Here is a 26,193-nt window from a genome sequence, read left to right as displayed (position 1 = left end):
AGTTTGAATTGACCCTTACACTGGTATAATTTATAATAAGTTACATCTACGATCATAGTCCGTCGATGCTGCCGACGCGGCGCGGGTCTGTCTGGGTCTGCCAGAAGCCGTCGGGACCTCGTAAGGTGCCCACGATGGCAGCGAACCCAGCCGTGGGACCCAGCTGGGTCGTCTCGTGCCCACGCGCTTGGAGAGACTTCAGCAACTCCTGTAAAACAGTAAATAAGTCAGTTAATACCACGATGACATCATGACACGGTCACTGTATTACAATATTACACGGTCGAAATAAGAGTTTACGTCTAAGACTGGGTTGCACCAGAGGCGTAGGTAAAGTTAAAGTTATAGTCATAGTTAAGGTAAATTTAACTTTAACTTTAACTTTACCCTTAACTTTGCCCGGAGAGTTGACAGATGACAGCTGATCCAACAAGGTTATACATGCGCGTGGGCGAGGGCGCTGCTGGTAAAGGAGAACTGTCAAAAATTGCGGTTTTTGTATGATGACAGCGTTCGTTCCTTTTTTCGCCACATGCATTTAAAACCTTGTCGAGCTCTATGGTTATAGTTAAATATAGCGTCTTGATGGCGTCCATTTTTAAATATTTGACATTTTGCACTGTATTCAAAGTTAAAGTTACAGTTAAAGTTAGTTGGTGCAATCCAGTAAGACTGGGTTGCACCAACTAACTTCAACTTTAACTAGAACCGGAAAATTGACAGATGTCGTATGAGAATATGGGGTGTTTGGACGCCATATTTAACTTTAACTTTACCCACGCCTCTGGTGCAACCCAGTCTAAGCCTTTTTTACACGAAAAAAAAATAATGACAGCGCTGTTTTTGTATTGAAAAAAATATATTTAGACGCTCGCGAGGTATAAGTCGCAGTAGTATGCCCTATAAACATATTAATAATATTACAGCACACAGATTTTTCAGCCGAAACCGAAACCGAACTTTCGGCCATACTCAGTTTCGGCCGAAACCGAAACCGAAACTTGATAAAACATTTAAAATTACGGTACTGATTGATTTTTACATAAATTACAACTTTTTAAACTAACCACATTGAATTTTTTACTTTTTGCGACATTTATTATAATAAAAATTATTAATCTTAGACTCGAATATGTTCCCTAGAAACTTTTTTGTACTATATTCCGTTTTTTATACGATTCCAAGTAGGTGCTATTTCACCAAAGAAATTAAACGCGCTTAGCTCACACTAAACCGGTCTTAAACACATAAACACAATTTAATTAAATAACACTCAATTGCATTTCACCAACATAAACTAAACTCGTTCACAGGCAATCCGATTTTTATCTTCTGAACGCCCAATAAGGACTTCAATGTGTTTTATGAAGTTAAAACTCGAGTTTTAACTTCATAAAACACATTGAAGTCCTGTCAGTGTAGTGTCATGATAGATCGAAAAATAGACGAAAAAATTGTTAAGATGAGTGTTCACAGATGCGTTTGGTTAGTTTTTTTATCGTTTCTTGCTATTTTGTTAACAATTTTTTTATTAACAAAACAGCGACAAGGCTCCAAAAAGATAAAACAATGTAAAATCATCGCGTGACGTCACATAAAATTAGATTTATTCGTCGTCGTCGTCGTAAATAGTGATTAAAAGAAGATTATGAATTTCATTTGAAACAAAACGAGATTTACATCCCCGTAGGAACGCGTTCAATGAGAACTAAGTTTTATAAAACGAAGTTGTGTGATTGGTGAAATTCTCCCTTAGACATTAACAACGTACCTACTACTGAAAACATATTCAGTTGCAGTGTATTATTTTTATGGGAAACATGGACGCGACCGCGGTCGAAGTTCAAAACGAAATTACTAAGCAAACTTGCAGTTGACGTACATTTTTTTTGCTCCAGAAGGCGTTTTGCCACTAAACTTGAAAAATATATTGAGGGCCGCATGAGTGAAGCGTACGGGGAAGTGGGCTAGATAAGATTCTAACAGGGTAGTAGGGTCTAAGAGATTGCGTGTCCATATATTTTAAATATTTAAATAAAAAGCGTAGTGTGGCGAGATGATTTACTAGATAAATCTCGCAAGATGAGCCGGAGCTTCGCTGACAATCAAGCACGAGTTAACTGCGAAGTTTACTGAACGACGCATGAGTTTCGGCAGGGCCGAAAGTTTAGGCTATGTTTTTTCCGAAACCGAAACTAAGGCCGAAACTAGATTTTTTGGTCGAAACTGGCAGAAACCGAAACCGTAAGTTCGGTCGGTCACTACTAATAACCATACAACGGCAATCCGGCTGACAAAGCTGGTGAGCTTGATCAAACCCGATCGTAGAAAATAATTTCTTGACGTTAATTTCTCATTACTAATACTTGTAGATACAGAAATATTTTTAATATAATAAATATATTAAAGAAGAAAAAACGAGTTGGACTCGCCCATGAAGGGTTCCGCAGCAGCAATAAGGTTTATGTCTATGAAATTAAAAGGTTTTTGATTTATTTTTATATATCAGTTGATTTTAATAAAAGTTATGACATGACGTATAAAAACCACTTGCTCGATCTCGTTCAAACCAATTTTCGTTTTTCGTTGGTAGTTTTTAAAGTAATGTACATCATATATTTTTGTTAGAATTATCATGACTTTAGTCAAGTTATAGGGGGGGGGGGGGGGGGTATTCGGCACACATTTTACCACTTTGGAAGAGTCTCTCTCACAAACTATTCAGATTAGAAAAAAATGATATTGGAAAACTCAATATGATTTTTGAAGACCTATCCATACATACCCCACACGCATAGGTTACATGAAAAAAATGTTTTTTTGTTTCAGTTGTTCCTATGGGGACCCCTAAAATTTTTATTAATTTTTCCATGTTTGTATCAAAATCTTAATGCGGTTCACAGACTACATCTACTTACCAAGTTTCAATAGTATAGTTCTAGTTTCAGAGAAAAGTGGCTGTGGCATACGGACGGACAGACAGACATGACGAACCTATTAGGGTTCCGTTTTTTGCCATTTGGCTACGGAACCCTAAAAAGGTGTAACTTACCGGATCGACATTGGCTTCGTGCTCGATGTGCATCGGCACGAGTTGGTGGTGCAGACGCGGCCGCCGTATCACAGGCGAGTACTCCTCCTTCTCATACAGGGTCTGCATTACCACCTAAACAAAATATATTGATGTAAATATTATGTTATATGAAAATAAGTATATTATGCAGCAGAATATCTTCATGCATATCGCTCAAATTATTTAGTATACACATTAGCGCGAATTCAGATACAATTGAAAATAATATTAGACTAAGGGCTTGAAGGCCATCTACCACTTAACTTGACAGATAGAGTATGGAGAATCAGTCAAATAAGCCTACCCGGCACCGGAAGTGGTGAAACAGGCCCTAATACATCTAAGTTTAACGTTATAATAATAAATAATGCTTCTAAGCAAGTTTAATTACAAGGATACGGCTGAGCTACATGACAGCTGTACAGGGGCGGATTTATATTTTTACAAGATTTCCCGCGCGGCTTTGCCCGCGTAATTTAGGAATTTGACGGAAACCGTACATTTTCCCATAAAAAATATCTTATGGGAAAGTGATGATGATGATGAATGTAATTTGCATAGTAGCATAATATGCTTTCCGTTCTTAAAACAACGCCGAAACTCCCAAACTTGTAACTATAAAGAATCAGGAGTTTTCTCAGCACCTTCCGAACCACGGTATACCAGGTATACCTCGGTGCAAAATATTACTTGTTGGTAGCATAATATGTTTAGAATATTTTTCACGAAACCGAAGTCACCACACATTTCCCTATAAATTTTGAGGAGTTCCCTCGATTACTTATGGATCCTTCATTAGATCACCACTTTTATGAATGTAATACCAAATTGGGATGATTCTCTATATACCAAAAGAAAAATTTTGAAAATCGGTTAACAAACGGCGGAAAGTCGGTTAAAATAAATCTCCCTAATAGTAGGTAGTGCTATCGTTTGCTAAGTCATTTCATACCGACCAAATTTTTGTCCAGCGGTAGTTTAATATTTATCAATCAATATAATCAGCGTCAGTCGCCGCACGCGTGGTAGGATGTTAACTGAGAGTATTTCAAAGTTGTAAAAAAAATAATTGCGAAAAGTGATTTTATACCGAATGAAAATTTTATGGATGATTATTGAGGTCATGCTTAACCAAAAATGCACCGTTAGCCGTATCGCAGACAAGGGATTCAACGTCAGTCGCGTTACTGAACTATGTTAAAAAAATTAAAATATAAAGTAATTTCATACCGTACAAAATTTATACAGGTGAATGTTGATACCTTTTTAATAATAAAGACCACCGTCAGTCGTTAATATGCGGGTGGAAAGCCCGTCAGCCAGCGATATAAGCTATAACCAATATAGCCTTACTTCGCGCTCAATGTATCCTAGGGTGTCGCGTATACGACATTTCCACCTGCAAATATTCAGCTGATGGCGATTTTCGTTTGAATTACCCATAAAATTGTCTCACATAGCAATTTTAAGCAATTAATTCGATAGTCAATATTTATGAAAAAGAATTATATACATTTTACTTTAAAAGCGCCATCTGTTGTTATATACTAAAACTAAAATAGCACCTACCGAACCTAAACGTGTATAATCTAGATATGAACCTTTATTGGGTGCGAATTTGGATCTTTTTAATGTCAATTCAATACGCTTCCCAACAACAACTTTGAGATACTCTCAATTTTTATTCCACCCATACTGGAGTAGCTGGCGACCTAAACTCTTATGTATTAATAGAATAGTATTATTGTTACGATTTTCACTCGGTATGAAATGACTTTTTAAAATGAGCGCGACCTCCCCTACTATAATACATCACTGCAAATGCAGATTGCAGACTAAAAGTGTGCGCCGTCTGCATTAGCGCGTGTTGAAGCAAACGTTCAATTTTTTTCGCACAATTTTTGTGCGGCGCGGCGCGACCCGGCGCGGTGCGGTGTGCCCGAATTACACGGATTTTTTGTGCGCCGGACTTTTTGCGCGTCGTGTGCGTTACTACTTAGAGAGATCGCCGACGCAGCTTCCCTTACTGCATATTATAATTGCATAGGTTCTATTTCCACAGACTAAAAAGTGCGTCAATTAAATAATTAAACGCTTTCCTTGCACTTATTCTTTCACTTTTGTATGGGAAGAGCCCGAGCGTCACGAGTTTCCCCATACAAAAGTGAAAAAAAAATTTGGTTTTTCAGCGCTGCTACTTTCACAGTGAACTCTCTACAAGGAACACGTACACACCAACTATTATCACTTGTTTTTGTTACACATTGTATATTAGATAGGCTCTATTTTGAAGGAAGAATCATAGAACTACGTTACCTCGATTTACTGTATCTGTCTCTATCACAATACACGTGCCGGCGCAGGGTGAAGCGTGATGGCAATAGTTTCTTCGTTAAAATTCTACTGCACCCGCGTTCCCTCTATGTACGAACTATGCTGCGATCCAAGGACGCCATAGGTCGCTGCCGCCCATAGGCCGTGGCCCATACTGCCTATACGTAAGTCCAGAGCTGCAGTTGTATGATGTATAATAGCATTATTAATTACCAATGAAATCTGCGTAGTGATCTTCGTGCCTCCAGCTGCTCCGATTACTAAGTCCGGATGTCCGTCTTTATTGACCACGATGGACGGAACCATGGAGCTCAGCGGTTGGATACCGGGCTCTATCATGTTGGACGGCGACGGAGGCATACCGTACGAGTTGACCTGGTCGGGCACAGCGAAGTCATCCATCTCGTTGTTCAACATAAAGCCTAAGGAAGGCGAACGTCTTTGCGCACCCCAACTGAAAAAAAAAAACAAGAAATTAGCGACCGTTACCGTTTCTATGCACCTTGCTTAATTTAAAAAAACAAAGATTTGAATAGAAAGAGCGTTTCGAATATTGAATAAAAATCTTTGACATTGGAACAATAGATTGTTAGTTTGTTAGGTAGTGACATCATGTTAGATCTTTGAAGAATTCACCGTGTATAATCAGACGGACATTTTACTACCTATACATTACAATACTTATATAAAACTAAATAGTTATGTTACTTTAAATACTTGTCTACCTGCCGTAGATAAAATATAAGTAAGTAACTTACATAAATAATATCTCCTTATAAGTTTATGACAAGATTCCAAGAACCTTAACAATATAAACTATCAAAGGCGTGAATAAAGTTATTTTGTATTTAAAATATAGTTTATCAATTTTTATCAGTACATAATTTATATCGTTTGCACTGTGCACATGGCCGGCAGGGGAACTCCTTCCGCACCTATCTTGCAAATTGTAACAGCTATGCCACAAGCCTTTGTTATGGACTGTGATAGCAGATATTGCGCCTGTTGCAAAGCTGTCGCAATTTACGTAATTACCCTGCGGATTTAACCTAGGAGTACATGTCGCACGTGCTACGGGCACTGCTCTTTGGGAGGCCCCGCACTCCAAATTCCAACAAAACATATTTTTTTTCGTCAAATCGCTTTTACTATAATTATATGACAATTGCGATATTGTTAAATTTTGTGGCATCTTGGTGTAGTAGATCTCCGTTACACCAAGATAGCCTTTAACCTTTCTCACCGACTAATAAAGGGTGAGACGAGAGAGTGAGAGAGCCAGCCGACACGTACCACAAGTTCCACACTACAACAACACCACGTGGTCGTGCGTATATTTCGTATTGCAAATGAACTGGACTATTTACATACAAGTAGGTCACATATTGCAGTCGCTGTCGACCACTTGTGTGATACCGACCACATCGCAACCACAACGTTGCGTCGATGCAATGACACTCCGCGCCACAGAATACAAATTACTCACGCTACGCGCACACCACCCGCGCTCTTCCCCCCTCCGTTTCATTGACTTTCGTACGTAACCACAGCTCAACTACTGGCGACTACGCAACCACGTCGACATTTTGTCGGTACCACAACGCAACTACAAAAAGCTGCAGCGACACCATTCACACGTAACCACTGCTCGACGGCATTTTGTCGTTGCGACGTGGTGTGGTTGTGGTGCGTGTGGATTGGCCTTTAGGCCAGGCGCGCACTAGCGGCAGCGGCTAGGTCGCGGCGGCCATCGAAAATATGGTGTGGCCGCTGACCGCCGTGCGGCCAGGTGCGCGTGGTCTATGGCAGTTTCATACTAAGGTATCTATCTCGATGTCCGTCGCGACCTGGCCGCTGCGGTTTGGCCGCTGTGCGCGCCCGGGCTTAGTCGCAAAGCTATCACTTACATGTAATTAATAGTGCTAGTGACAGACACGGCGCTGCCGTCGGGCGCCACCACCGACACTTGGGCGGTGCCGTGGTCGTCCGCGCCCTCGAACAGCGCGCCGTAGTGACGCCAGTCGTTGTACGTACGCGTGTCGTCGATCAGACTCCGGTACGTCAGCGCCCAGGACTCCGATGTCAGGTTGCTTTGTAACTGAAATGTACACCTTATTTAAATCCTAAAATAAACAAATTCCAAAAATGTAGAGCAGTGATTTTCAACTCTTCTTCAGTCATATCATATTGTATACCGGTCTGGGGCGGAGCTTGTAAAACTAAAATTATCGACGTCGAGCGAACACAGAGATCCCTTATAAAAATAATGTACAGATTACCCTATAAGTTTCCTACAAATGAACTCTATAACATGAGTCAGCTGTTATCTATCAGAAAATTATACATACTCAACACGGTTACCAAACTACGTAAGACCTTACCTGTGCAACCAAATGATGTAACCAAAAGAAGAACTGCCATCATCAATTACAAAACATGTAAAACGCATTTTGCTTCTAGACAGTTTGAAATTCAGTCTGTAAGATTATACAATCGTATAAATAAACTCCTTAACATACATATTCTAAGCCACATAGAGTCTAAGAACCGTATCACGGAATGGCTTAAGTCCTTACCTTATGAAGAAACTGAATGCCTTCTTTACATAACTAAATAGGATGCACACACACACACACACACACACACACACACACACACACACACACACACACATACCTACTAACAACAATTAATGTAGTAAACTATAAATAATAATTATTAATTATTAGTATATAACTATGTAACAAGTATTGAACTGATGTAAGCTGTTTAAATATTTTGCTAAGGAAGAGCGGAGATTTCTGGCACAAGTCTCTACTTAATAGAAATCTCCACCAATGTTTTTGTAACGCTGTATTGTTTGTGAATAAATAAATTTATTATTAAATTTATTATTATTCAACCTGTGGGTCGCGAAGCTTCTGTGGGAGGGTCGCCAGTTAGTCGAGACTTGAGAATGTTTCAGTAAAAAAAACTATGAAGTAGGAGAATTTTTACAAAAGTATACATATACTTAGGTATATATATTCATAAACATTCATGCATGATAAAAAAGCAAAGGGTTACCTTCGCAGCATCGGTCGCGTCATTTGAAAAACACAAACGTAGAATACTAGACTCTGCCTGACGCTTCGTTTGCTCATATTGTATTAAGTATTTATTAGTATTAGAGGGATAGCTTTACAATAACGTCATCCAAGTATAATAATACATACAATATACATAATACTCAAAAAATTGTGAAATTAAAACTAAAGCTATGTCTTCTTAAGTCGCTGCTTAGAAACCAGCTCATATTCAGCAGGCGTAGCATGGTCACTATAGAAAATATGGTTTCTTCCTACGGAAGAATAGACAAAGTGACAGTTAGACAATGGAAATCCGCCAATTTGTCGATAAAATCTGTCAGTATGTCGATTCTTTCCCATGTCTACTGTTGTTATGCCAGCCCTGCAGGAGCAGTAAATTGCAACGAACAATGTAATAATAATAAGCAACACGACTATCTATGATAAAAACATTATTTACCGTGAAAACAATAAAAAATACCATAAAACGGTGTAAGGAGATTTGATAAGACTTTCTTGGCACTCTAATATAGCGGTCGTAACTCGTAAGTCGAGTAAATACCTAATTCATAGCATCTTAACTTGCTTTGCTTTTGTCAAGCAATTAACTGTTTCACAAATCACAGCATTACACAGTAAGATTTAAGCAATCATTTCGCAGCCGTAAGGAAGCTGTATAAACTAATTTAGTTACGAATGTTATGGTAAACACCTATATATACATACAGTGTTAACAATATAAACTTTAATAACTTTGACTGTTTAATACGTTAACGGCGATACACTAAAATTAGGCTAATATTGATTTTCGGTAGACAAAGATTTATGAGAATAAAAAACTACACCGAAAATCGATCCGTTTGCAGGATACGATGCCACGAAAAATACACAGACCGACAGCAGATAGACTGTTCTTTATTACAATTTACATACATCCCTCTTTTTCCTCAAGGGGAAAAATAAAGCTTAAAGAAGTATTGTATGATATAAGTATTTTTAACACTAAATTACCTCACGTATATTAATCGGCGAGTGAACTCGTGTGGGGTCTCCCAGACCCGTACGTTTGGCGTACGCGTACTTGAACGTCTCCATGATGCGATGCCAGTAGAGGCCGCTGTAGGCCTCCACGTCGGTGCCGGTCCCCACCCAGCCTTTAAGGATGTTGAGGATGTAGGCCAGAACCGAACCCGAGCCCGGCAACGGTACGGTGTACAGGGTGCGCTCCGGCGACAACTCTACCGTTATTGGATCCTGCCATTCTACGCTAAAAGATTAAATTATTTGTGAATATCGTCCAACGTCATTTAAAAATGTTAGATATTCGTTAAATAAAACAGGGATATAAATATGGACGACAATTTATACTATCAGAGTAATCGGTTTAAAGGCAAATGACGGAGATCGTACAATAATTCGGTACAGTACAATTTAAAAAAACCATCTGATATTGAACACAACTTATCTGACAGCTGATACTCCATAATTTATCTATCATATAAATTACTATGGATAGCCTATCCGGCACTTATTAGGAAGTGGTGAAACAGGCCTAAGGGTCTATTCACAATGAACTCACCGGTAATTCCTGAGATCGTCCTCTGTGACGATACCCCCGAAGCCTTGTATATCTCGGGCCAGCGAGGCCGTCATGGATCCGTTGTGAATCGCCTCCGGGCCCTCCTCCGCTATACGGTCCAGGGTTTGCGCGAATAACGGGTCTTTGATTAAGTCTCCTTCTTTGTACACCTCCCCGGTTTCTGGATTGACGTACAGCTCTCTGAAAATTGATTTTTATTAATTCACTTAAACACATAATATACAGTACTTAATACTTATCACACCGGAAATGTCGCAGTCATTGTCAATCCGGACTTAAAACTCCCCTAACGCCACTACTGCTTTCACTCTGATCTCTCGAATTTAAATTACGTACCTCATTGAAGGCTGCTCGTGGATGACGTTGCTGTACGAGTCGAGGACGCGGCCCTGGTATTCGCTGACGCGGTGGCCCTTCCGGCAGAGCTCCGCCGTGGGCTTCACTAGTTCCCGCCACTCCAGGTGCCCGAACTTCCTGTGGACATGGTTGTCACCTGTATAACAAAGCACTAGCGTATTTTTTATATAAAATAAGGGGGCAAACGACGTACGTACGAACGTACTATGTAATGTCCTATCACGTGGTCTAATAATCTAATAAATATGTGCCAAATAAAATCCCTTCATTGGTTTGTGAGATTTGCGCGTTTAAATAAATAAACTCTTCAAGTCTATCAGTACATTTTTTTTTTTTGATTGGGGGCGGGCAAGTGCCCCAGCGTTATGAGATTGCCCATACCGCATACGGAAAAGTTAAAATAGATAAATTGACAGGGAAATAAGAAACCCTGCCGTGTTGCGAGATTTAAAAGTAATTAATAACCAGCCAATTACTGTAATGCAAAATAGAGTGTATTTATATCGTTTATTTTTTCAGTCCTTAATACGGAAACTCTCTTACTCGTGTAATGCGCCGTAGCCTCGCAGCTCGCCCGGTACCGCCACCGCCAGCCCTCCAACGGTAGACGAGGCGTTCTGGTACATTTCTGCGTACGCGGCTGCGGGCGCCCGCTCGCGCGCGTTGAGCACCCGAACTTGCCGTGTAGAGGCATCGTACACGGTGGCCAGGAAGCCGCCCCCGAGGCCCATGCACTGGGCGCATCCTACGCCCTCGCAGAACAGCGTCGCTATAGCAGCATCGACGGCGGAGCCCCCCTTCTCTAGTATGCCGCTGAAATAAAAACGACAGCATTACCGCTGAGTTGCTGCTGTAAAAGAATCAAGATACAGGGTACCACGAAACGGTTTTGAGACTCAAACAATCGGACGAGAATGTTGCGTCCTACTCTAACAAACGTGAAATGACGTTGTTAGAGCAGGACGCGGCATTCTCGTCCGATTGTTTGAGTCTCAAAACGGTTTCGTAGTAGGCCTACAGATACATACTATTGCATAGCTTTTATCGTGAGCTTGGAGCGCGGCGACCGAAACAAGAAATTCCGTAACGAAAAAATCTAACACACCGCACTCCGACCGGCACAGCGGTGCGGCTGCGTTGCCAGACTTCGGCACGGTGTTTGTGTGCGTGTTACTAGACGAATGCTAATTATAATGGAATAAGTTGACAAAAAATGCTACGCAATAGCTTTACTATGGTATCAGGATCCCACATTAAAGTAAACGTGCTAAGTATAGGTATCTAGAATTATTTACTTATCTTTATCGCATTAACTGAGTCGGCAAATACTTAGTTTGCAATAATTTGTTGACAATGCTACACAAATACGCTCATAATCCACACAAACGTAGAATGAGTACAAGTTTTAGGTTACATTTTATGATTTTAACAAATAAGATAGTAGAAACATTATATAAATATCAAGTCATCAAAGCATGTCAATAAAATTCTACTTTAAACATGCCAAAATCAGAAATTCAATTCAAAGCAGCATGGGTCTGTTTGACCGCAACAGCGTTGACTGGTTGTCCACTGATGCGAGTCATAGAATAGATAATAACAGAATGGACGATATCGCGCGTTGTCACGGATACCGCTCGGTGTCAGGGGCATAGAAGATGGAGGTCAGGGAGAACCATCTCTGAACAATATATGACGACGTTTAAATGAATCAAGGAGTTTCTACAATTGAGTATGCAGACTTAGCAATATCTTAATCTATTATCACAATAATTTTAAGTCTAAGAAATGCCGCAAAACCATTAAACAGTTTGGCAAGATGAAAAACCCTGGGAGGACTGGCAATCTAATTTAGACTTAGCCGCACGTTTGCGAAAAGATTTTCGGGTAGTGCCAGCACCTACTTGTACCAGATTACTATAAGTATAGTTACAACAACAATCTACAGACCTTGTCGTGATTATTGTTACTTGTTAGCGCAACTGAATATAATTGTAACTTTACAATTATAGAGATATTGAAGTCTGTAGATTCAATAAGAAAATGATCCGCATTATATCGAGAAAAGTTGTGCGTTATCTACAATGTAGAGCATGTTCGCTGACGGCCTACGTCACATCCGCGGACAGATATTTTGTTTGTACGGCCACCCTTGAAATGCTTTCTTCGTAGGAATGAGGAAACAAAGTGGATTGGCAAAGGAAATCTGTCGTTTAGGGCCTTAAATCTGTCAGTTTTTCTACTGTGGCCATCACAGAAATGGATATTTCTGTGGTGGCCATGCTAAGAGGGCTTACAGACGAACGGCACTGGTCGCGTGCCGCCGACTGCCGTCGACACTCGACGCGTGCCGTCAACAAGTGCCGTTCGTCTCTAAGAAGCCTTTCAGCAACTTAAGTAACTGTCTAACTCTAATGTTGGCCTAAACCAGAGGTTCCCAAACTTATTTTGTCTACCGCCCACTTTAAGAACAAATTATATTTCAGCGCCCACACAACGCCCCCATTTTTTTTCTGGGCCCTACACCTTCAGACCTTCAGGGGGCGTTATCGCCCACTTCGGGAAAGGCTGGCCTAAACAGTACCCACCGTCCGATAGCAGCGCACTCTATGCCATTAGCGGCGACGACGGCGCGCCGGTAGCGGCGGTGCTCCTCGCTAGCCCAGGGCCGGAGCACGAGCACGGCGACCAGCGCGCACAGCACCACCGCCGCCAACAGGCTGCCCACTATCACGCACCGTCGGTTCCTGAAACGGATGGTAATGAGTACGAGTTTCTGAAACGGATGGAAATGAATACGGGTTTCTGAAACGGATGGTAATGAGTGCGAGTTTCGGAAACGGATGGAAATGAATACGGGTTTCTCCAACGGATGGTAATAAGTACGAGTTTCGGAAACGGATGGTGATGAGTACGAGTTTCTGAAGCCTTTGGTGATGTGTACGTTTCTAAAAGTTGGATGGATTTCTGAAGCGTATGGATTCCTAAAACTTCTTAAAAGTTTGTGGTTTTGTTGTACCGTCCGTTGTACCGTCCCTCACTTACCCAGAGGCGTGGACGACCGCCCACGGCCCGCGGTCTAAGGTGCCTCGCCGCTCGCGCCCTTTTGGTTACAAGGTTTTTTTAGGATTTACGAGTTTTGATGTCCTCTTGCATGATCCATCATGGGGCCTCGCAAAATAATATACCTATTTTAAGGGGCCTGGCAAGATATATCTTGCCCACATCAAATTTAGGTCTTGCCTAGCCACTGCACTTACCACAGCCTTACGATGCCATGAAAACACTATTAGTTAGTAAGTAACACGAAAACACCAGAAAACATAATATGGCCTTATCTCAAGATTACGAAAATTTGAAATGCGTATTCCTCCTAAACGGTGGGGTTTTGCCGGGGTGGAAGTGGTACGGGGAGCTTTTTCGCGTCCAAAAGATTCCTCAACAGTCAACCCATGTGTCCACCAAAAAAAATTTGGGGTAGGTTTGTAAACCTTAGCCGTGACGTCTATATAAGAGACATAATTATATACAATAACGTATTATTATTATGTTTTGTTACATCTGTTACATACTAGGGAACCTGACTGCAAACTTTTCTGTTCATGGACTACACTTACATAACGGAGGATATCCCGAGTGAACAAAACATATTCATCAGGCAGGTCATGCCTTTGACGATATAAGTTTTTAATTTTAAATCCCTTATCCATATAATGCGCGTATTTTTAGCCTTAGAATTTAGTTTTAAAATGGGTTTCCTCACCTCAAAATTTGGTGATTTCTTGTATAGATAGAGAGCAGATTTTTGTTAAAATTTTATTTTGCTAACATAGATACGGACACAGGTCGGCTAGAAATCAAAACGTAATAAAAATTTTTTTTGTTATATTTGTTAAAAATTGGTGCAAGTGTGAGTATAAATATTTTATAAATATTTTGGACAGACAGACAGAACACGAAAAATTTGATAAAAAAGTACTTACCGTATGTCAATTTTGAAAGAGCAAAATTTTTTTCCTTGGGTCGGGATGTTTTTTTTTAATTTATTTTACGGGCCTAGAATCTAGTCTTTCTCGCAAAGTCTTAACTTAATGGTTGCCACTCGACAATGGTAAAGTCAAAATATAGGTCTTAGTAACAGGTATTTATGTGTGTTTGTTCTCTTATAGCTCCTACATCGCCTGCCCCTGTAGACAAGTGGCAAAGCGCTAACGCTGACGCTAACGCTAGCGCTACAAAATGTATGCAATTTGACATAAGTCATCGCTTCGCTAGCGAATACTAATGTCAAATCCATACATTTTGTAGCGCTAGCGCGAGCGTTAGCGTTAGCGTTTTGCCACTTGTCTACAGGGGCTGATGTGCCAATGAATTCGTACTAAAGAGACGGGATATATATTTTTTTAATTTCCCAGATTTTCCCTTTTTTAATTAGTGTTCTTGTTATCCACATACATTATACTTACTAATATTATAAATTCGAAAGTGTGTCTGTCTGTTACCTCTTCACGCTCAAACCGCTGAACCGATTTTGCTGAAATTTGGCATGGAGATACTTTGAGTCCCGGGAAAGGACATAGGACAGTTTTTATCCCGGAAAATCAGTTCCCGCGCGATAAACTAATTTTGGCGCAAATGAGTTGCGGGCGTCATCTAGTAGTTACCTAAAGCAGGAGGGGCTCCCAATCTTTTTCAGCCTGCGGTGCACTTACAAGTGAATGATATTTTGTCCGGCTCCCTAATCTGCCTAGCTATCACAAAAATACATATACATAAATAAACACATTTAATAATAAATATAGTTAGGTTAAGCAAGTAAATAATAATAAACAAATATGTAATCCTCTGCCTGCTTTATATAGGTATAATAATTCATATTAATAAGTATAATTTTATTTTATAATATTTGTGGTTATGGCTAATGATGGAGATACGGCTCACGTGACAACGCCCCTCTTCCCTATCCACGGCGCACCAGGGCGCCGCGGCGCACAGTTAGAAAGCCCCTGCTCTAAAGTTTAACTCATAATATATTTTTTTGTTCACGGTTCCTCACCAGTCACCACAGCGTGGTGTCGCGAACGTCTTATCCAAATACTGTTTTTAGAATCCGAATGTTCTAACATTCCGCGGTCAGATAAAACTGAATATAACCGAATATCTGACCAAAACTTCCGACATATAGCATTGACCTATGATCTTAATTAATTTTTAAATAGAAATTGTGCGGAGTTACTAAATTGAGGACTGGGATTCAAGTTACATAATTTGTAGAATCAAAGAACAAATCTATACTATTAATATTATAAAGCGGAAGAGTTTGTTTGAACGCGCTAATCTCAAGAACTACTGGTCCGATTTGAAAAATTCTTTCAGTGTTAGATAACCCATTTATCGAGGAAGGCTATATATTTTATCACGCTACGCCTAATAGAAGCGAAGAAATAGAGGAAAATGTGGAAAAACAGAGGGAAATTATTTGAAAGGGCTTATTTGAACGCGCTAATCTCAGGAAGTAGGTACTGGTCCGATTTGAAAAATTATTTCAATGTTAGATAGCCCAGTTATTGAGTAAGGGTATATTTTGTCACGCTAAGACTAATAGGAGCGAAGAAATAGAGGAAAATGTGGAAAAAACGGAGGGAATTTATTTGAAAGGGCTTATCTTACAAACTACTAGAGCATTTTTTCTGTTAATTGGATCAGATAAGAAGTAGACCACGTGAAGGATCATAGGCTTTTTTTTTTGGACTAATTTTTCTGTGAAATATCTGATTTAAGCGGGCGAAACCGCCCGGAACGTCTAGTAAGTAATATAAAATTTAACTGGTTTTAACAGTATTAAAATATTTTAGATTTTTTATACTTCGGTATGTTGTGATTGAGTGGACTGCTCTACCTGCTGAAGAATGTGTTTCCCTACTTGTTTACAAGTATGTACACATAGACATAATATTATTATGACTTATGAGTTGCGTATTAATCGCGTCACAATTTATTAATTTTTTTTATCAAATTGTTAATTATTATAAATTGTAAAATTACATAGGTACTTACAAATAATGAACCTAATCTTATAAGAATGAATGATAAGATTAAAGAGATCTGATAAATTAAATAGTCATCATTTCATCAATAATGACTGCGAACTATTTTGACGACCTCTGTGGCTCAGTGGTAGCTCAAGCCGGGGGTCGCAGATTCGGTTTCGATTCGGGATACGGAACAAAAACTTTTCAAAGTTCCTGGGTCATGGATGTGTATTAAATATGTGTATCATAATATAATAAAAATCTTAAATATAATATGTAAGTATAGTATAAAAGTATTAAATATATTTCCGTTGTCTGGTACGTATAACAGAAGTCTTTACGCAGGCGAAGCCGCGCGGGACATCTAGTAACCTATACACCAAAAAAAATATTTGAAAATCGGTTTACAAACGGCGGAGTAATCGTTGAAGATAAAAAAACGAACATAACACCTCCTCCATTTCGAAAGTCGGTTAAAATTGTAGCCTATGTGTTATTCTGATGTATAAGCTATATTATTGTAAAGTTTAATTAAAATACCGTTCAGTAGTATTTGCGTGAAAGAGTAACAAACATTCATACATTCACACATCCATACATCCAAACAAACTTTCGCCTTTATTATTATTAGTAGGAGTATGTTAGTTGTAACCATAGACTTAATATATACTGTCGTATTATAGGTTTATGGTTGTAACCTTCAATAAATTATAATATGGACCATAAACAGTAAATCATATTTGCTTAAATTTCCATAATAAGCAATTGGGTGCGCCCACGCCCATCACTTGGAAGATTCACAAAAAAATCTTAACAATTTGGTACCCAATTTTCCTTAACCGTAGCTTATCAGTTCTATGCCTTATCTATACTAATCTATACTAATATATTATATCTCTGTCTGTCTGTCTGTCTGTCTCGCTTTCACGCCAAAACTACCGAACCGATTGTAATGAAATTTTGTATACAGATAGTCTAAAGCCTGAGAAAGGACATAGGCTACTTTTTTACTGGAAAAAAGGGTTGTAAGGGGGTGAAAATACGAAAATTTGTTCAAATTAAGTTAGTTCCAAAAATTCATACTAGATGGCGCCGTGCGTCTCTTACATCGCGCTAACGCTTGCCCAACATCTTTCTATAAGACGTGGTATCATTGTACATTCGCGTATCGATTATATTCGATTGTTATTTCTTTTTTTACGTTATTTAATAAGTCAGTACTTTATATTATATACAGTGACGTAACCTTTAAACCTATCAATGATAAATACTTTATGGGTAAAGTTGTGTAATTGGGGGGCTAAATAAGCTTTAAAATTTGGCATAATATATATAGTTTAATTTAAAAAAATGAAATATTATGTGCACACTGCACAGCTGTTTTGATTTAAGGGATACCAGGGTTTTTGTTTATAAAAGCTTTTGACACCAATTTTGTTGACATCGCGCGCTATAAACTGAAGTCCACGCGGACGAAGTCGCGGGCAACAGCTAGTATATTATGTATACACGGGACAATTATCGTAACGAAAAACAAAACAAAGTTAATATTTTAGGGGGGGCTCCCATACAAGAAACGTAATTTTTGTGGCCTACGACCTTCGCCTACGACGAGCAAAAAAGGGCAAAAAGGCCTTTTTGCTCGTAAGCAATAATGGTAACAACTAAGCACTTGAAATTTTGACAAAATCCCTAAGTAATTATATTTGTACATGTACTTTAATAAATAAAATTAAAATAAAGTAGGTAAACATTTGAGGGGGCTCCCATACAAAAACACAATTTTTGTCTACTTTCGCTCTATACCATAACGGAACCCTTCGTGCGCGAATCCGACTCGCACCTGTCCGGTTATTCCTTTTGGGTACAACAATAGCTAGTTTTTTCTTATTTATTTTTCCTCTCTTTGCCACTCAATATTTTCCTCTTACTTATGCTTGGAAAATAATACAGGCTACAAAATAATACACACCGAGATACGCACTTAGTTAAATCGTCTACAGTCTACACTCTAATATAAATACCGGCTAAGTGCGTGTCGGGCCACGCGGAATATCTAGGGTTCCGTAGGCCCGCTAGTTTTTGATATTTTTTGTGTGGTCAATGAATGTACATTTAGGTAACGTGTTATATTACACTACTAACAACATCATTTCAGTTATGTATTCACAGGAATTTGAACGAAAATTTGCTTTATACTTCGCCGAATAAATTTTTTAGATGATCGACTATTACTCAATAACTTATGAGTCTTTTTATAGTTTTTCTTTTATGGCACGTCTATTACTTACATAGGAGGTCCTATAGTCTCTGAGCAAAACCGCGGACAGACCGAAACTATAAGGGTTCCTTATTGACTACGGAACCCAGTAAAAGAGGTAAAGTATTTTTTTTTGTTTCTAGGAGGTAATCTCTAAAGCTACTGGTCCGATTGCAAAAAAATTAACACCGATAGAAAGCTGGTGAGTTCCTGAGTGACATAGGCTATATTTTATCATTTAAGTATGTATAAAAGTTGATTTTTTTTCCTGAAATTATGTCATTCTCAGAATTCCACGCGGGCGAAGCCACGGCAAAAGCTAGTTACAAATACAATAATTATTACTATCGTTCCACGAGCTATCTTCACAATGTAATAAATGTTTGAAAGACAATTGAAATGTAATCCCCGTCAGCGATTACTTACGGCAAAATATTGTAAAGCGATATTTAAACGAGGACTTCTGATAAACACGACAGTAGTAAAAATTAATACCTCACCGTAGTAGGGGAGGGCAAGGTGCTATTTTGTGTAGTCACTCGAGCGTCATGGAGACCTAGTAGGTTTATTACATTAGGTAAAACTGATTAAAAAAGGTTTCTTTTTATGAAATAAGGGGGCAAACGAGCAAACGGGTCACCTGATGGAAAGCAACTTCCGTCGCCCATGGACACTAGCAGCATCAGAAGTGCTGCAGGTGCGTTGCCGGCCTTTTAAGAGGGAATAGGGTAATAGGGAAGGGTAGGGTTGGGAAGGGAAGGGTAGGGTTGGGAAGGGAAGGGAATAGGGGAGGGTAGGGAAGGGAATAGGGGAGGGTAGGGAAGGGAATAGGGGAGGGTAGGGAAGGGAATAGGGTAGGGGATTGGGCCTTCGGAAAACTCACTCACTCGGCGAAACACAGCGCAAGCGCTGTTTCACGCCGGTTTTCTGTGAGAACGTGGTATTTCTCCGGTCGAGCCGGCCCATTCGTGCCGAAGCATGGCTCTCCCACGTATAGAAATTGCAGCAATTTTAAAGTTTTGAAAAAGAAAATATATTCAGAAAATTGCTTATTTGGGTAAATTATAAATATATTTTAAACAACAAGGACATCATTTAGTTTAGTGCAAAATAAAAGGCATGTATTTAAATCAATATCTGTATATTCCCTTTTCTCGATCAAAATATTTGAAAGTTTTACCAAAAATACTGACTTGCACACTAATTATGCACCCTAAATAATGCGAATTCAGCATACTATTTAAAATTATTTGCGAAACTGTTTTACTGAACGAATAACTATTATTATAATAGTATATCTAACAATTCCTTAGTTCAACAAACATACTACAACTTTTTAAAGGAAAACCATCACCTAAATTACTTTTAGGAACATCATTTATTCTAAATAAAACCCAATTTAATCTGTTATGTACATATAATTAAGAACACATAAAAATCATCAAGTGCTCATTTAACATGGACTAAACTTTGGCATAGTGAATAGTAACTCAGTTTATAAACAATAATAATAAACAATCAGCAAAGAGCGAGTCGGATTCGCGCACAAAGGGTTCCTTACCGATATATTGCAAAATAATTAAGCCTCCGGCTTAGGAATTGCACTCGAGGGGTTGAGAAGCTACTAAAGAAAAAGAAAAAGAAATAAATTTATTAATGATTCTTAAATAATTATTTAAGAATCATTAAAAAAATTATTAACCCATACAATTACAATACAGTAGTGAATATTGATAATTTTTCTTAATTTTTAATTTTTATCAAGAAACCTTGAATTATATGGTTTTGGAATGATAAAATCTTTCACCATATCTCATCATAATTACCAAAAATCTTTGAGGCTAACACAGAAATAGATCAAGATATCTGTGGTTGCTAAAGAGTAGTGCGAGCTCAAAGGAGTGAGTGCGGCGTTAGATGAGGAGGCGCCAACATGTTTTTGAGTAAAACAGAGAAACTAAAAGAAAATAAAGTTAGGTTAAAAATATTTTAGTTGCACAATTGTCAATTTGTAGACTTGTTTTGATAATAGAAATTGACTATTGTGGTGCACCTTCGTTTTTAGAAATTCCGTTGTAAGATTGTCCAATTTAGAGTGCAAGTTAGTATTTTTGATAAACAATTTAAATTTTAGTTTTACAAACAATATATCCGATGTATGAACCATATTTTTGGTGTGAATTCGGTTATAAAGGTCGTCTCGTTTTGTATGATGTTTAAGTTTTTTTGAAGGACATGTTCAGTTAATCAATTGTTTTTTTTTTATCAGCATTAGTTTTTCTGGTATGCATTCAGTTAATTAGCGGAGTTAAGGTAGTGTGCTGAAAAATTATTCTGATGTGCATTTAATAATATCCCAAAATAAAATATCTGCCAAGCTTAGTTAGGAAAATATGAAGCTTTATTTTTTATATTATAAAATGTCCCTACAGACTTACGTAACCTTTGAATCGTCAATGCTTTATATAGAAGCTTTATATGGGGTATACGTACCAAACATTCCCTAGTATCTTAAATCTGACTGATCCGATGACATTTATAGGTAAGTATATTTAAAAAAACCCATCACGTGAGAAATCTGATTTCCATACCATGATAATTAGACACATGTCGGAAGCCTAGCTACAAGCTAAATCTGACACGCTCGAGCTTGTCCCAAAATCCCCTCTTCCCCTCCCCAGACCCCAACTACAAAGTGCATGTGTACAGTAAAGAATCATATTTAAACAGGGTGTAACAAAACTAAGTGATAATACTTTAGGATGTGTATGTGTTCCTCATAGAGAGTTCACTGTGAAAGTAGCAGCGCTGAAAGACCAATTTTTTTTCACTTTTGTATGGAGAATCTCGTGACGCTGGGGCGCTTGCCCATACAAACGTGAAAAAATAAATATCTTTCAGCGCTGCTATTTTTACAGTGCACTTTATACAAGGAACACATACACAGCTTGCTTTTTGCTTACAAGGCTGTTTTGGCACATGGCCAGAACAGTGCCGAATTTATATAAGTATTTTTTTTTTAGTGTAGGTCACTTTATTTAAGCCTGTACTTTATTATGTATGAAATCTGTCGGCCCGCTATGGAGTATGGACGCTGCCGCACCTAGGCCGCGGCCTATACGGCCTATTTATAATTCCGGGATTGGGCCAGAATCAAAACTGGGTAGTGCAGGGTGCTTCTCTCACGCACGACACGAAGGGTAACTCTTATTTGCTCCTTACGATGTCATCTAAAAAATTTTTATGATTTTCAACGTGACTACATTGGAAAGTTAAGAGGATACACCAGGGGCTAGAGGAATGAAAAAAAGTACATGTAATATCTATAGCTGTCTCCCTTACCTTAAGCCTATACCGCAGAACGCGATAGAGACAACTGCAGAAAATCAACGATTCGTCGTCCTTTTCCAAAACTTAACCGATTTAAGTACTTTTTTCATTAAAGATTAAAGAAAGGCTTGAGATGTGTTCCTATGTTTTATTTATTTTTTTGTAAAATCTAGCCAAATAATAACCAAATATGTTTTCTGGATGTTTGAACACAGCGGAAAATATGGGCATTTTTTTTTTGGGTTTTTGAACGTTCATATCTTATTTAATAATTAAATTATAAAAAAAATATATCCACGGTCGAATATATAACCTCCTCGTTTTTTGGAAGTCGGCTAAAAAGAAAACATAGGGACATTGTATTAGTGGCCGTAGATATTCAGGAAAAAAATTATAACCCTACTAGCATTATCCAGGGAGGAAACAGGGGACAACGTTTGTATGGAAAAAAGGCCGTTTGGACTCCTCTTAAGGCGACACGACAAGATTTTGTGGTTAAGGCTATACAGTGTGTAACAAAACTATGTGATAAAGTTTAGGGTGTGTATGTGTATGTGTACCTCGTAGAGAGTTCACTGTGAAAATATCAGGGCTGAAAGTCCATTCAGATCATTATATTGCATTTTATTGCATTCCTAAAATATGCAGCATCATTATCACTTGCGTGCGTTAACAAAAACAAAGTAATGCAATTGAAAAAAAAAAATATTAGCTACCTACATCAAATCTTATATAATATATAAAACTCAAAGGTGACTGACTGACATGGTGATCGATCAACGCACAGCCCAAACCACTGGACTGATCGGGCTGAAATTTGGCATGCAGGTAGATTTTATGACGTAGGCATCCGCTAAGCAAGGATTTTGAAAAATTCCACCTCCAAGGGGTTAAAATAGGGGATGAAAGTTTGTATATAATAATACTTCTTAACGCGAGCGAAGCCGGGGGCAAAAGCTCGTTTAATATAACTAGCGAGTTAGATTGATGTAGCTAATTTTTTTTTTTGCAGTTGCATTACCTACTTTGTTTTTGTTTCCTGTTGACATGAATTCATTACAAGATATGATAATATTACACACTGTGATATTACTTATTAACGATTGCTTAATAAGATTAATTATTAGACATTAAATTACTTATATGAAAATCGCCTGAAACCTTGTCTTTTATTTTGGACTTTATAAGTATAAATTACTTTAAAGCTATGTAGTAAGGTCTTTAAAACTGTAAACCTGCCTGAGCTGAGTCAGTATAAAAACTTTCTAAAAACTGGCTAAGTAGCTTTCAACTTTTAAGTGATTATCAATATTATAAAATGTTTTTTTTTTTTAATATAAGTAATAAAATATTATATGAACCCCTTAAATCCATCCCCTGAGCAAACGACCTTGACCATACATTACATTTTCGCGTTGCCGAGATCGCTCATCGCCAGTGCCGTAAATAGCCTTTTTTGCGCCCTGTGCGAGTGCGCGCTTGCTTCTTTTAGATATTATAGGCGCAATTCTATATTGTATAGGCCTATTTTATTTCATTCAGGGTGATAAAATAAAACATGGTGTTGACTGTTGGTAGACCAATTATAATAGGCAGGTACTAAAATTTTGGAAAACAAACTTTTGTTTACGGTTTACGGAACCCTAAAAACGGTATATGAGGCCAAAGTAAAATAATTATTATCTTTTAGGTTGGGTTGCACCAGAGGCGTGGTTTAAGTTAAAGTTATGGTCGAAGTTATGGTTATATACTATAGTTAAGGCTAATTTAATTAACTTTAACCTTAACAGAATTTGACAGAAGACGTTGCTGGTCCGACAAGGCTTTATAAGAACGTGGGCGGGGGCGCTGCAGCTGGTAAAGGAGAACTGTCAAAAATGGCGTTTTTGTATGATGACAGCGTTAGTTCCTTTTTTCGCCACGTGCATTTAAAGCCTTGTCGAGCTCTATGGTTATGGTTATATATTATGACGTCTTGATGACGTCCATTTTTAACTTTAACCAAAGATTTGACATTTTGCACTGTAGTTAAAGTTATAGTTAGAGTTATAGTTAAAGTAAGTTGGTGCAACCCACCCATATAGTCTACGCTTCAATTATTAAAATAATGTTTTCAATTGATTTTTTCTATATATAACCCAATATAAAAAAAAAACAATTGAAGTTATAGTTCAGTTACCTAACTCCCAACCCAAGTCCCAAAATAACAGCTATAAAATTCGGCACTACGACCTCGACCATAGCACAAACCATAGCAACTAACCATAATTATTATTAACAAAACAAAACTTTACTCGAATTAAAATTTATATATTTTATGTCATTAGCATTTTTACAAAAAAGTTATCGGTTCCATTTAATTAATTCTTATAAATTAAAGCAGTTTATAAACCTAATGTAGGTACTTAAAAAATATAGTTTTGTCAGGGCCCCATGGGTTATGGTAATTATAATTTATACTCAGGTATTAAGAATTGACATAGAACCTTATATATAACAAGGTTGTTACAAGCAAAAACAAAATATTATTAACTATGTACCAGAGACCATTTCCTTTGTCTATGTATTTACTAATATCTACTAGCCAATAGATAGGTACCCTACATACTACATTTATTAGGTAGTTAGGTACACGCAAATTGGCAAAGAGTGTTAAAGGGGTTCTGAATAGATCGTATGGTCTATGGAGCCTGGAGGTAAGTGTTTAGCTTATGCCTTAAATATTCCTTTATCAATATTTAGTTGTATGTTACAAACTTACAACTAATATGGGCCAAGATGCATGATTTAAATAAATAAAAAAATATATATAACATATTAAAATAAGTTTGTCGACGAATAACTCGTAACTTTAGCGGTATTTCCCCGTATCCGATGTTATAATTACGAGTCCTTAAATAACTCTTAGGGCTTGTTTCACCACTTCCTGATAAAGTACCGGATAGGCTATCCACAACTTATTTGACAGATTCTCCATACTCTATCTGTCAAGTTAAGTGGTGGATAGCCTATTCGACACTTATCAGGAAGTGATGAAACAGGCCCTTAATAAAAAGGATCCGTCCGGGATTGTAAAATATAGTTCGTTACAAGTTACAACCGATACTGGATGTTTACAAAAGTTATATTCGGTTTCGACTGTATTTCTAACAATCTAGCCGATAGAAGGTATAAATTAAAACATTGATTATTCCTTTGTAAGCCTAATAATGATAAATGGAAATATCTAGATACCATAAACCTCCTAATAATGATAACCAAATGGAAATATCTTCAAATTAGGTAACGCAAAAAATTACTTACCGAAACATAGTGATAATATTCACCGCGACATAGAACCACTCGCGAAACGTTCGTTCGCGGACGCTGCCAGCGTACAAACTCCGCGCATGGAGAACCTTGGATGATGTTGCGTCACAAATCATAGCACTACTAAAACGCGTCTAATACCTCCGTATAAACGGTGATTGCGCTAACTCAACTCTACTAATTCATACTTAAGATTATACCTACCTATAGATGACGCTTGCAACTCTCTTGCACCAAAATTATCGCGCGGGAACCGTACATTTATCTGGGGTAAAAGGTATCCTATGTCATTTCCGGGAATCAAGGTATCTCCATAACCTTCAGCAAAATCGGTTCAGTGGTTTGGGCGTAAAAAAGTGACAGACAGACAGAATTTCGCATTTATAATATTAGTATGGATGTAAAAGTATCCCTGCTTTGCTAACTCTTCTCACCGTAAACCGTTAAACTGACGTTGATAGAATTTGGTATGGAGATGTTTTGAGTCCTGTGAAAGGACCACTAAAGAACAAAAATAGGCTAAAAATTGTACATATTTTTTGTATGTGAGCCCCCTTAATTATTGAATTTATTTAAATTTTATTAACAATTATTAAAGTACAAATACAATTAAGTATTTCGTGAATATTTCAACTGCCTATGCATATGTGTTGCCGTTATTGATTAAGAGCAAAAAATAGTAAAAAAATCACGTTTGTTGTATAGGAGCCCCCCTTAAATATTTAATTTATTTTGTTTTTAATATTTGTTGTTATAACGGCAACAGATATACACAATATGTGAAAATGTAACTATAGCGGTTCTTGAGTTACAGCCTGGTGACAGACAGA

The 26,193-nt window shown here is 38.0% G+C and overlaps 1 protein-coding gene across 4 annotated transcripts; it reads right to left on the bottom strand.

Annotated features, from left to right (window-relative positions):
* On the bottom strand, window positions 1-25,494 carry LOC121733247 (glutathione hydrolase 1 proenzyme-like). Of its 4 annotated transcripts, none has more exons than XM_042123456.1 (10): window positions 25,358-25,494; window positions 13,021-13,179; window positions 10,976-11,245; window positions 10,412-10,549; window positions 10,055-10,255; window positions 9,487-9,742; window positions 7,315-7,505; window positions 5,621-5,861; window positions 3,053-3,166; window positions 1-208 (listed from the first exon to the last, which is right to left on the bottom strand). In XM_042123456.1, exons 1-10 carry the CDS (start codon window positions 25,477-25,479, stop codon window positions 53-55), a joined length of 1,848 nt encoding a protein of 615 aa, XP_041979390.1. In that variant the 5' UTR covers window positions 25,480-25,494; the 3' UTR covers window positions 1-52. The 4 variants fall into 4 exon arrangements, with proteins under 4 accessions (XP_041979390.1, XP_041979393.1, XP_041979391.1 ...); XM_042123459.1 differs by lacking the exon at window positions 25,358-25,494 and adding an exon at window positions 14,196-14,241; XM_042123457.1 differs by lacking the exon at window positions 25,358-25,494 and adding an exon at window positions 14,050-14,114.
* Between the last annotated feature and the right edge of the window lie 699 nt (window positions 25,495-26,193).

Source organism: Aricia agestis, chromosome 13, assembly GCF_905147365.1.
Source record: "Aricia agestis chromosome 13, ilAriAges1.1, whole genome shotgun sequence".
NCBI lineage: Eukaryota > Metazoa > Arthropoda > Insecta > Lepidoptera > Lycaenidae > Aricia > Aricia agestis.
This window is presented reverse-complemented; position numbering and strand designations above follow the sequence as displayed.

Bases quoted from the DNA above. Each gene is read 5' to 3' on its own strand.
- LOC121733247 (XM_042123456.1), bottom strand. From the start codon at position 25,479: ATGATTTGTGACGCAACATCATCCAAGGTTCTCCATGCGCGGAGTTTG. The intron at 10,256-10,411 runs GTACGTAATTTA...ATCAATTTTCAG, and splicing joins CACGAGCAGCCTTCAATGAG to AGAGCTGTACGTCAATCCAG. The intron at 5,862-7,314 runs GTAAGTGATAGC...TTTTTTTTTCAG, and splicing joins ACTAGCACTATTAATTACAT to TTGGGGTGCGCAAAGACGTT.